This window comes from Bacillus rossius, chromosome 6, assembly GCF_032445375.1.
Source record: "Bacillus rossius redtenbacheri isolate Brsri chromosome 6, Brsri_v3, whole genome shotgun sequence".
NCBI lineage: Eukaryota > Metazoa > Arthropoda > Insecta > Phasmatodea > Bacillidae > Bacillus > Bacillus rossius.
In genome coordinates, this window is record NC_086334.1 from 22,682,597 (window position 1) to 22,695,360 (window position 12,764).

The 12,764-nt window shown below is 35.2% G+C and overlaps 2 protein-coding genes across 6 annotated transcripts in view; one reads left to right on the top strand and one right to left on the bottom strand.

Annotated features, from left to right (window-relative positions):
• The window catches only part of LOC134532847 (band 4.1-like protein 4), a 415,376-nt gene that overhangs the window by 396,591 nt on the left and 6,021 nt on the right, over nt 1–12,764 (top strand). For all 3 annotated transcript variants that reach the window (XM_063369829.1, XM_063369830.1, XM_063369831.1), the window contains exon 19: nt 11,130–11,426. In XM_063369829.1, the coding sequence (XP_063225899.1) occupies nt 11,130–11,426 (297 nt within the window). The remainder of the gene's footprint in view (nt 1–11,129; nt 11,427–12,764) is intronic.
• The window catches only part of LOC134532848 (uncharacterized), a 79,727-nt gene continuing 68,680 nt past the window's right edge, over nt 1,718–12,764 (bottom strand). For all 3 annotated transcript variants that reach the window (XM_063369834.1, XM_063369835.1, XM_063369832.1), the window contains 2 exons: nt 11,658–11,803; nt 1,718–11,460 (listed from right to left, as the gene is read on the bottom strand). In XM_063369834.1, the coding sequence (XP_063225904.1) occupies nt 3,903–5,618 (1,716 nt within the window). In that variant the 5' untranslated portion in view covers nt 5,619–11,460; nt 11,658–11,803 and the 3' untranslated portion in view covers nt 1,718–3,902. The remainder of the gene's footprint in view (nt 11,461–11,657; nt 11,804–12,764) is intronic.

Here is a 12,764-nt window from a genome sequence, read left to right on the forward strand (position 1 = left end):
GCAAGTCACGCAAGTGCTTGATCCGTCACAGCTCGAAAATAACATTTAGTAAATATCTGCTGGGTAAATTTTAGATGCAACATAAAAAATGAGAGAGCTATCATAACAAATTAATAGGAAAATTATTTAAGTAGTATTTATTTATTTTATTAATGTTTTTAATATGCCCACCAACAGCCTAGGGTTTTCGCGGTGGGCACGACACATACAGATAGGTACAAAACAGAAAATAAAAGAAAATACAAAAATAAAAATAAAAATAACATAAATGGTCACTCACTGCAAGTACCTGGACACTCCCCCTCGTTGCCACTAAAGTTTGAAACCACAGCAGGTAGGCACAACCACAGTTGGCCAATACCCAAAGACAATGGCCAACACAAAAAATGTCGATTGACCAACACACAAAGTCGATTGGCCAACACACGTAGTCAATTACAAGAAAATTAAATAACAAACTTTAGGGTGAGACAGAGCCTTAACAAGTGTGGCCAGCCCCCCTAAGGAGAATAAACAGATGAATTACCTAATCCGGTAACTTGCGAGATGTTTTAGGCTGAACGTGCAGAGGCTCAGCTAACTCCTTTATATTTTTCACAGGCGAAGGAGTGATATTTGTGTTCAGCTGTGCTATGCCAAAGTTATCCTTATGTATACAAAGGACATATTCCAGCTGATAAGTAGACAGCGGTCAAAGCAGTATGGTTTCTACCTGAACTAGTGGTTCCATACCAGTCTACAACATAAATTTCTGATGTAGGCGAGTACTCTCATCAGCGGTGGTACCACCATTACTTCCTAAAAAACTTTAGTGATAACAACAAATAATAATCTTCCACTCTATAGCTATGATTATGAATTGTCAAACTATCAAAACTGTGGGAAAATAACCTTTTAAGGTTTCCCTTCCTGCCCTCCCCCATTCTGTCAAATATTGTACTCCAATATATTTGACAATAAAGTTGGAGAGGTAGTATTGGACAGAAAATGGCTTCCAATTGAACAGATAACCTCAACTATGTTTTAAATTATGTCACACTATCAAAGTTTATTTTTGGTCTGAGTTATCTCAAATATTTCAATTTTAATCTGATTTTGAAATTAAATAATGCAACATAGTGGTCGATAAAATTTTTTGAACTTGTTAATGCTAATTGTGCATGTTTAATTTTTTTACATGTATAAACTTAATGCACAATAATTATTGTTATATAATAAAAATAAATGATCAGTGATTTTTGTAATTTATAAAAATATAATTTTATTGTCAGACATAAAATGTTTTCACATATGGCATTGATATTAATATTATTTTAGTTATTTAACTTTTACAACTTTATTCATCCATGTGCTCTTTGCCATTTTAAATAATTGTTTACATGGAAAGGAATATGAATTCCACGATTGTGATTGGCCGAATGCATTCAATAACTAACATATTTTAGAACCCGTCCTATATGAAAAATATTAGATGGAAACTCAAGTCATCCAACTTGTCAAAACAAACATGGCTGTGCTAGTGACGATTTTGGTGACGTCAAAACTCTCCAACTTTATTTGACACAAAATATTGGTAGGTGTTGGAAGTGAAAATTTTACAGTGTGACGGGGGCTTTAACCCCCAAACCCTCCAGACATTTGCCCCCCCTCCCTCCCCAAATTTGAATCTGTGTCCGATGAACTGCGAAGGACGTAGCATTCCTAACTTTGGCTTCTATTCACGTTCTTTCTGCTCAGATTTTTTTTCAAAACACATTCAAAATATCTGCCTTTCATAGGTTCTAAAAGTGCCTGTGCTCCTTGCTTAGCGCCACTTGCATTGCACTCTCTGCTTTGCTGCTCTGTTGAGCCTTTCCAAGCTGCTCAGCAGACACACAGAGAGTTGTGTCAGTCACCATAAAAGTTTTGGACTGCTTCTTTTTCGTCATGCTACCTCTTAAAGATTTGAGATTTTGCAAGAACAATCTCTCTAGATAGGTATCAAATTCTCTCTCTCAGGCAAACTATGCATGTTGAATATTGAGCCATTTTGGAATTTATATGCATGGAAAGAGCAGGAAAGCAGATTTGAAACAGATTTACACAGATTAATGTGTGAACAGGTGTGAGAATAATTTTTAAACATAGGTGGAATAACAGCATACCTCCTTATAGGGACAGACAAAATAAATACCAAGTATTCTCCTTTAACAATAAGAGTCCAAACCTAATTTATTAAGTAAACCTAGTTGAAACTAAAATGTTTTGTTGTGAATTATCACCATATACACAGAATACTACCTACTCCATCTCTCTGCTAGATGCAACAGTGCTGCTCTTAGCATTCATGATAAAAAAAAATCTCTATCCTTTTCTACAAAATAGGTAGGTGCATAACTGAATGTCGTAAATAATATAACCAACAGCATTTCGCCTGACTTTAGTGACAGGTGGACTCTGTACACAATGTGCATCTTCCTTGTTCCGATTCTTAGAGAGCTAACTTCCTGCCCTCCTCCTGTACTTAAAATTAAATAATAATGACCATCAAGTTTTAACTGTATGGTTTTCTTTAAAACGGTTTGATTTTTAACTGCACTTAGTTCAGTCACTTAAGCTTACTTGAATACCGCAGTTACATAGTGTTAAGGGATAAACTATTTTATATGTAGATTGTTCGCAAATTGTGGGGCATAAATCTTAATGGATGGCAAGGCTTGCCAAAACAAGCAATATTTGCTACGGAACATGACCACAAAAGCAACCCTGCAAAGTTACAGGCATAAACACCACTGAGCAAATTTGAACTAGTCGAGTTTCAGTTTCAGGGGGCTACTCCACTGGGTGAGAGGATGTGCAATCGCAGATCAGTGGTGTTAGAATGCTCCGCGGGAAACAGGTTAAGAGCAGGACACAGACTTTCAGAGCCATACGGAATTTGGTGTACATCACCCTTCGTAGTAAGAAACTCTCAGTTTCATCCTGGCTAAGCCGTATGAATGTCTTCCTATTCGGTAAACGTGTGTTGTGAAAGCTCTCTTGGCAATGGGGCACTGTTCCTCCTGCAACTTTTTATCATCTGCCACTACGCCATTATCATGTCGGTTATCTCTGTGAATTACATTTTGTCACATTTTTAATTACAGCAATGTATTCACTAACATTCAAAAATGTGCTTAAAGACCATTGTTGAACATTCAAACATGTCACAACCAACCTGTTGGTTGCTAGTGCACCCGGCTGTTAACCTGCTTCCCTCGGAGCCACTGCAGTCGCGCGCCCTCTCAGCCAATGGAGTAGCTCCCTGAAGCCGTCAAAATCAAATTTGCGCACTGCTGTTCATGCCTCTTAACTTTGCAGGGTGGTTTTTCTGGACATATTTTTACGACCTGGCGCGTGTCCCAGTCCTGTTTGCATTCGTAACAATATGTTCCTTAACCCGTAATCGACACACACAAAAAAAATTACATTAATGACACGCATGGGTCCCAGGGACCCAATTTTTTTTCTTCTAGGTTTCTGTTAAGTATGTTGCTTGTTTAAGAAATTGAAAAAGACGTTTGAATTCTAACACTTATTACCTTTAATTACAAAAATTTGTGTTTTAAAATACATTTAACAAACATTACAAAAAAATAATTTTGAAATCAGTGAATTTGTAATTTTTTGTTGAATTGTTATTTTTAAGTGGAACTATATCTTGGTTTTTTAATTATGTTACAGTATCAAAACATTATAGTCTTATAATCAATATATGTCTTTATCTTCAGGTATCACAAATTTTTTGAAAAGATAATACACAAAAAAAATTGCAGCTCTTTGAAGGCTCTTTCATAACTGTTCAGAAGTCCATACTGCTTTCCTTGTGATCACATAAATTATTACTAAACATATCACCACAAAACAAAGGTATAAAAATTTTGCTAAATGCACTTAGAGCAAACTATTTTCCCACACTGAACACACAAAGGAACATGACATTTGACACATTCATGAAAGGTCTTCCTGTCTCTTTTGGGCGGGCAAGAAGAACATCTTTTCCTCTTAGATTTGGTGACAGAAGCATTTTCTCCTGATGTAGAAGGTTGACTTGTTTCTTGTTTGATTCCTAGAATGGTTTCTATACTTTCTTTGATGTCCTTCCTCAGCTTTGGTGCCTGCAGTCTTCGATGCATATGTTCACTGGCAAGCTCTTTTCCCAACTGAACAAGGAAATGTCTTCTGTCCACTTCAAGTGTCTGGCTGTTGCCGCTGAATAAAACATGTGAATTCACTCCTGCAATATCTAGCAATGCATAGAAAATAGCCATTGGCCATCGACGAGTGCGACACCCAGTGGAATAATTGTGACATTTCTCATCAAGTGCATCCACTCCACCCTTAGTTTGGTTGTAGTCCATTATAACCACTGGTTTTCCTGTTGACTCGTCAATATCTTTGGTATGATGCATTGTTGAAATCATATTCACAACTTTTCCTTTTTTAGGAACAAAGGAAACTAATGTGATTCTTCCAGAGAAACCATGTAAAGAAGATGATACTTCTCTTCCTTTAGAGTTGACAAATGCTGCAGGTAGTTCACGTTTATTTTTTTTTATGGTCCCTATGTATGTAAGGTTCATTTTGTTTAGCTCATTGACAAGTTCTATTGACGTGAACCAATTATCACCCGTAATATTTCTATTGCTTCCTTGAATAGGTTTTGCTAATCTCAATACCACCATTGATGGAACTAACAAGCTAGATTTTGATGTAGATTGCTGTCCTACAGTTCGGCCGCAGTACACTTCAGCATTCAAACAATAGTGCAATTTGGCATCTGTCAGGATAAATATTTTTATCCCATACTTTCTGGGTTTCGAGGGTATGTACATGCGAAACGAACATCTTCCTCGAAAACCAACAAGCATCTCATCAATAGTTACGTACTGACCTACTGAATAATTGCGCTGACACTGCTCTATGAATTTCGCAAATAACCATGAGATATGAGCAAGCTTATCTGACTGCTGTCTTTCAACCCGTGTTTTTGAATCATCAAAACGCAAGCAGCGTAGTAGAAAAAATACTCTGTTGTATGGCATTACTGCACGAAAAATTGGCCTTCCAGTCCCATCTTTAGCATATACAGCCAACAGATCTTCATCATTCGATTTGAAAGCACCCCACAGATAACACAAACCTAATAGGGCCTTTATTTCAGTCACATCCGTTTCATGGTGATACGACAGTTTGTTGATACCTTCAGTTACAGAAATTATTCTTTCGTTAGTCCGAAGAACAATTTCTTGTAGCATTTCAGCTGTAAACAAAAGCTCCCAAAATGCTATTGGGCTTGGTGTTCCTATCTGGCTAGCTTCTCCTTTTATACCTGGTAAATGACATCTTGGTATAATGTTGTGCTGTGGTGTTCTACCTCGTATAACTGAATGTTTTGACCATTTCATTCTGTTTTTCCCATAAAAATAATTTGAGCCTTCAGACTCACAATTAGTGTCCTCTTCATCTCCACTTTCATCCGTTCCAGATTCATGTTCACTTACTTCATAGTCACTATCTGAACCACTAATGTAATCAGTATCACTTAATGTTCGGTCTGCAGCTGCCAAAACTTGATCTTCATCCGAACCTCCATCCATATTGCAAAACTTAGTACAGAACACGTAGTTGTAAAAGTTACCTAACTGACACACATGGGTCCTGAGGACCCAAACATACCTCTATAGCATCAACAAGCACCTGCAAAGGTATAAACACCACACCAGTCCAAGGCCGACTGAGGGTTAGGAAACTACCTGGATGGCTGGGCCAGTGCTACAAACCCTCACTGACTTAGAGTGAAATTAAAATTTCCACGGGTCCCCAGGACCCATGTGTGTCGATTACGGGTTAAGAAAGAACTACTTGTTTTGGCATTTCCTGTTGCCCATTAAATTTATGCCCGGCAATTCGCAAACATTCTGTTTATGCAGTGGCTCAGCCTAACCTAATTGATCTGGAAGAGGAAGTGAGGAGAGGGGGGTTAGATCTTCCTGACACACAATCCTGATGATCATTTTAGGCAACAATTGATTTAGCAATGATTTTTTTAACTACTGTATCATCTTGCATATTTCAGAAACACTTTTTTTATTAGGAAACTTTCTTCTATTACGTTAAAATTGTGAAATTGTGACCAGCAGTGGAAGCCTTCACCGTTTGTATCTCATAACTTACAATGAATGAAAAAAAAATTTATTTATCAGCATTAAATCTTTTCTAGTGAGCATAAAGTAGTTATTGTCTAAAATCTTATATGATAATAAATTTGAACACAATGCACAGTATTATAGAATCCACTTGAAAGCAAGTTTTAATGTTCAGCTTCTGTGGGCATATACATTTAAGACAATTGTAGGAATGTAATAACAATGATGCCCACAAAGCACGTGATACTATAATCAAAAGCAAGAGAATATGTATTACCGTACTCTTTTTATCATAGGCATTAATATTTGGTATTTACTTTTTCATCCTTTGTGAGAGAGGCATACGTCCAAATATTCTCACTTAATTTAAAATTTGGTTTTTAAAAAAAGTTGCACAATTTTCACTTAACTATTAACTCATGCTGCTGTTTTGATTTCATAGTTTAGAATTTCCTGTTCTTATTTTAATCAGACATTTTGTTTGGTCTGCCTCCAAAATTTATTTCATTAGTTGCTAAACATAGGCTAGATTATTCACAGTACCTACTCGCTTAGCTTTCAGAAGTCTTCTTCCTCGTCACAAGAAGTAACAGTTATTTTTTCAACAAAGTGATTTCAGGTTCATTCCATACCTTATAAATAATAAAACATTTAAACTTAACTTAGTTAGGATGGCCCTTTACCTGCTCAGAAATGCCCATTGGATTGAATGTATAAATGTTTGTAATAAATAAATCAAGTAAATTTTTTTTAATCACTTACTATATTTGATGTTGAATATCTTCATTTAAAAGTTGGCATGTCTGTTGTATTTATTTTCAAAGTTCCTGGAGTATACAAAGTATATTTGGATCACTCAAAAAATCATCTAGAATAATCTGTTAGTTTATAGTACTTCTGCACGTTAGGATTTGATTGTTAGTTTTTGCACTATAGTGAATTATATAACAATTGTTGCATGTGTCGTCATGTTAAATCATTGAATGAAATTTAAAGATACAATACCTTTACACCATTTAAGCAAAAATTCCATTTCTAAATAGAATTTATGGTATTATATTATATCATATTACTTTGGGGAAAAAATTTATGACTGAGCATTACATTTCGCTAATGCTGCCTTGCCACCTCAAACAGGTGAACTTTCACAGCAAGAAATTTCTACGCAAGCAGTTGGCCTGTTTCTTGCAGGAGATATTGTGCAGAATGATGCCCGAAGAAACAGTTGCCCATTCCTTCAATCATCACTATCCAAAAACCACAATCCTATAAAACTATTACTCGTTTTTGTTCCTGCTCGCCTCGTATCACAAACGGCACCTTAGCTTTCCTCTGCTCCTGCTGCGATGCCTCAGCTTGTCGTTTCCAGTTGTCATGTTGACGCGTTGCGCTGTCCACTTTCTATAGTCACCGCAAATTACTTCTCGCTGGACTGGACTGGCGTCGCATTTCATTGTCTCATTTTATGCGGACAATAACACACCTTGGAATACTCCAGTAACTTTATATCCCAGAAGAAAAAAAGGCAACTCACCTACCACTGTTTTTTTCCTAGGCACGCAGGTGTTGACTCATTTTTTTTTTTTTAATGTTTCTGCGTTATAACACGGAAGTTTAAATGTTTTAGGTCTTATGCTTATGTTTAGAAAGGTTTAATGTCAGTAAATCTCAGTGATTAAGGAGGGGTTTGAACCTCTTTAGTTCAAAATTAGGCTTAACACAACCACTGATTCAACCATTTCAAATGAGCATGATGTCTTGGCAGTTCCTAAGCAATGAGTATAAAAATAATTGGAGACTAGTTGGGTAGAAAGTTAAATTTTGCCTGTGTAAAATATTAGTGTGTATTTCTGAAATGGCAAGGAATGGCATATAAGCACACTACTATTCCCAACCATTCTTTAGGGATAAGATAAAACTCTCCCATACATACCTTAAACTGCAGAGGCATAAACTATAGATACAAGATTTTATCCTCTAACATACAGGTTGTTCAGTCTCTTTTAAGTATTTCGGGAGGTGATTCCCAATGAATATTGAGTTAGAATATATATCAAAATCATTTACAACCTTGCTCAATTCCTAAGGATGACATACACCCTAGAAAACCAGGTTTAGAAATGGAACTGTGTACAGTATTCAAAAGTAAACTATGATTTCGTGGAGTTATGCTATGGAATTATTTTGTTATAGTAAAATGATTTTGTTAACATAGGCTTCTTTTCGTCTTAATAAATGGAACACCTTATTGTGTACCGCATTTGTGACTTCCGATATAATGGATATTTAACTGCATTCTTATTGCTTTTAATTTAGCAAAAGCTTTCAATTCTGTTAATCATGAAATTCTACTTATTTAATTATTTCATTTTGGTTTAAGTGATAATTTCGTGAATTTGTTCACAAGTTATATATATAAAAAAAAGTTGTTTTGTTTCCATTAACAATTGCAAATCTTCATCTTGTATAGCCAGTTCAGGTGTTCCACAAGGTGGGTACCTTGTCATCTTTACTCTTTAGTATTTTTATTGATGATATCGCTCATGTTCTCATTCACTACTCTGGAGTGCTGTTTGCTGATGACTATAAAATCTCTAGAACAATTACTTCCCTTAATGATTGTAGTTTACTTCAATCTGACAATTCAATTTGTAATTGGTGCAATCTTAATTTAGTATCTCTCAACAAGGAAAAAATAAAAATAATATCTTTCACAAGGAAATATTTCCCCATTACTTTTTATTATATTATAGATAATACTGAAATTCCTAAATCACTTCCATAAAAATTCTGGGTATAATTTTTGACTCAAAATTATATTTTCATATGCATGTAGAAGTTCAAGAAGAACTATAGGTTTAATCAAATATATCACCTTTTATTCTACTAATTCTGATTCCATTCTTTCTCTATATTTTTCTTTAATTAGGTCCAAATTAGAATATTGTTCAATAATTTGGAATTCTATCAGTTCATCTGATTCTGATTTTGATACTTATAAATTAAAAATATCCTTCGCATTATAATTTAGTTTCTCTAGCTGATCATAGAGCATTATGTACTTGATTCTCTCTTCATTAAAAATTGTTATAACTCTACAATTGATTGTAAATTTATTCTCGACAACACTGGATTAAGAGTTCCACAATTTTTTGGTTGCCCAGTCTACCTTTTATACTTTTTACAAACAAAATGACATTATCTATAGTCTAATTTCTAATTTAAACAAGGTTGATAATTATGTTTAACTAACTAGTTATGACCACACTTCACATATAATTTCTTTGTTTATTATTAACTTCAAAATTAATTTATAACTTAACATTCCAGTGGTATGTTTGTGTTGTTTTATTATTGTGTCTAATTATGTTATGTTAAATGTTTTTAGGTGCCATAGCCTATTGTCTGTTTTGTTATTTGTATTCCTTATTGTATGTATGTATTTTTTTTTATCTTATATATTTTTGTTTCTTTTATTTGTGCATACCTTTGCAGCTCTTTATTGAGTGTTGGTATGCATGTGACAATCTGTAAATAAATAAATATAATTAAATATGTAATGAATAATAATGTCCCTCTTGTCGCAACTGCCTAGAATGTATTGTTTTGTAGTAAAACACTAATAAATAAGAGTCAGCTGCAATTATACAATGTCTGGTAAATAGGGCTGGAATATTATCAAAAGTCTGTTTTCTGTTTGAAAACTTTCATAGCATTAAATTATAGTTAAGTAATGGTTTTCAATATTAATAGTAAATAAATACATTTTAAAAACCTGATTATCAAGGGTGGGTATCACCCTCAGAAATTTATAAATTTGTAAGTAGCATGTATGTACCCTAGTATTCATTAAGAATCACTTTTACAAATATTATAAGTGGGTTTTATAACAACCTGTTAATGCATTTATCTTTCCAAGTTTACATCATTCATAAACTAGGCACAATAAACAGTTAAATAAAACAAAACAGTTTATCTCTTTAACTATCTTATTGCATTGTACTTACCCTTCTTTTCCATATGGTGATATAATGATGATACAGTGTCTACATAACATAGGCATTATGTAAATCAGTAACAACTGGCCACATAACAGTGAAACTGAATTATTCTTAAAGGTATTAGATAATTAATAAATGGTAATTTTAAAAGGTTAAAGATCAGGCACAGACAATTTTAATGGGTTGTAACTATCAATATAGACATACTTCTTACTTACGCAATCACGAACACTCGTCAAATGTTGTTGTGTAACAATAATTAGGTAAGCTTTTTTCCTTCCGTCATTCGGATCCAAGTTCATCAATACACAGAAATTATTTAAATGTTCAGTTTGACAAGTACAGTAACATTTATGTTAGGTTATATCACTTGTTACAGTCTCAGATATGTGTTTTTGTTTATATGTTAACATATTTAGATGACGACTATAGAAATTAGATGATTTGGTTTTAGGACTCGTCGATGAGATCTCCAGAAATGGACACGCGTTAAAAGTCAGGGATGTCAAGGAAGGAATCAGCCGTGCCTTCCAGCAGGAAGATTCAGGAAAACAATGAGGGGGGGGGGGGGGGGGGGGGAAATAGAACATATGACCAGGATTTGAACCCGTGTTATCTTGACCGTGATTAAATATTTTACCATTGCGCACCTTGCTTGGTACGGCTATTAAAGGCAATTGTGAGTTGTTTGGAAAAAAGATGTGACTGGAAACCTACCATTTAAGATATTAAAATTTATTTTGGATTCAACTTTTCCCGTAAGATCAAAGCATTTCTTCTCGTAAATTTTTATGATAGTTATTTTTTTTATTGTGTAGTGTAGCTATAGGTGATGTACTGTGCAGCATGCGTAGCTCAAGGCAGCAGCCACCTGCAGAGGAATCACGAGTGCTGCTGAGCAGCCACACTCGATAGAGCTCCTCCGATGCACCTCTAGAGCCACTCTGGTGCGGTGTTGCAGGATCTCGACCGCCCTCGGGATCCCCGACTACTCGTCGGTGAACAAGGGCGCCCACCACCATGCCGCCACGCGTGCCTTCAGCTCGGCGTTGTACGACAACCCGGGCTTCCTGCTCAGCAAGATGAACGGCCACTCGTCCCTCGGCTCCGGCAAGCCCCACCCCCACCACCCCCACCACCACCACTCCTCGGCAAACAGCAACAACAACTACCACCCCGCAAGCAACATCAACCACGAGCACTCGGATTCCGGCCTGAGCGCCGGCTCGCAGGACTACAGCTCTTACGTCGCGGATCAGTGAGTGCTCCCGTCTTCACCTTGTGCGTGGGAACTGCAAACAAGTAAAACAGTTCAGTTTAAAAACACCTATCTTGAAACACTACTGTACCAAGCATGACATTTAAGAAGAAAAATTAAACTCCTCAACCAAGTTTTGACAAAAATTATAAGGTTGGTTAGCGAGCACATACCAGCTCAATAACAGTTAACTACAAAGAAAGTTCACTTGGAGTATACAAAAATGCTTACATAATAATTTTTTTTTTTTTTACATATTTTTGTCTTTCAAAATTGTACTAGCAAGAATAAGTTGCATGTCGAGTACACAAAGTCCCAAACAGCTGCTTGGTAAGATGGCTGGACAGATGCCAGTCATGCGAGAGCTCCATCATCACCTGCAAATAAAAAAAAAAGGCAATATTCCAAGTAGCATAGCTGGTATTTTTTAAATTTTTTACTGCTAACATAATGTTGCCTCAAATTTACAAGCAATAAGAGACTATCATATTGTACATAATTAAATTGAAGAACTATTTATTTATAAATTTTATATATGTATGTGTATGTATGTGTATATATATATATATATATATATATATATATATATATATATATATATATATATATATATATATATATATAAACAGCAATGTGACTTGTATCCATCAGACACTGGCTGTGTGATTATAACAAGGCATTTGTTTGCATCACCACAATATTCCAAGGGAAAAAATGGCACATGTAAATTGTAGTTCCAAATTACATTGTTAAATTTGATGCCCAAAATTGAGGTGCTTTTTCAATATATAAGTAATGCTAAATATTTTACAATCATATATTTGAATGCCACCTTTCACCAGTGCGTGCTCAATAAGGACAGTCAATCTTGTACCGGGTTTGTCACCCCTCGGGGAAACTACGAGTGGTGCAGAGTCCCCTTTGGGGGAAATTTTGACACCCAATGTCTATCTCAGATTTTAAGCTCTATTTTGCAAGATTTACAATATAAATTTTTTTTTTTTTTTTAAGTTTTCCCGATTATATTTGTGCTAACTCTGATTCTCTGGAGGAACCTCTGGAATAATTACGACAGGTATTGAAACACAGGTAAATACTTATAGAAACCTTCTTAGCTGTTGTATGAACGGTAAACTGACCAAAAAAAATTAGAAGCCCTGTTATTTGGAAAAATGATATGTTTGAAAAGTAATTTATGGTACTTTCTTCTTAAAGCAAAGTTTAGCTTTGTATTGGTTGGTGCAATGATATTCTCCTGGGTTGTCTCCATTTATTCAACTTCCTTTCTGACCACTCATCTCTGATGGTGAACCATTTGTTTTAATAAATACTGTAGGT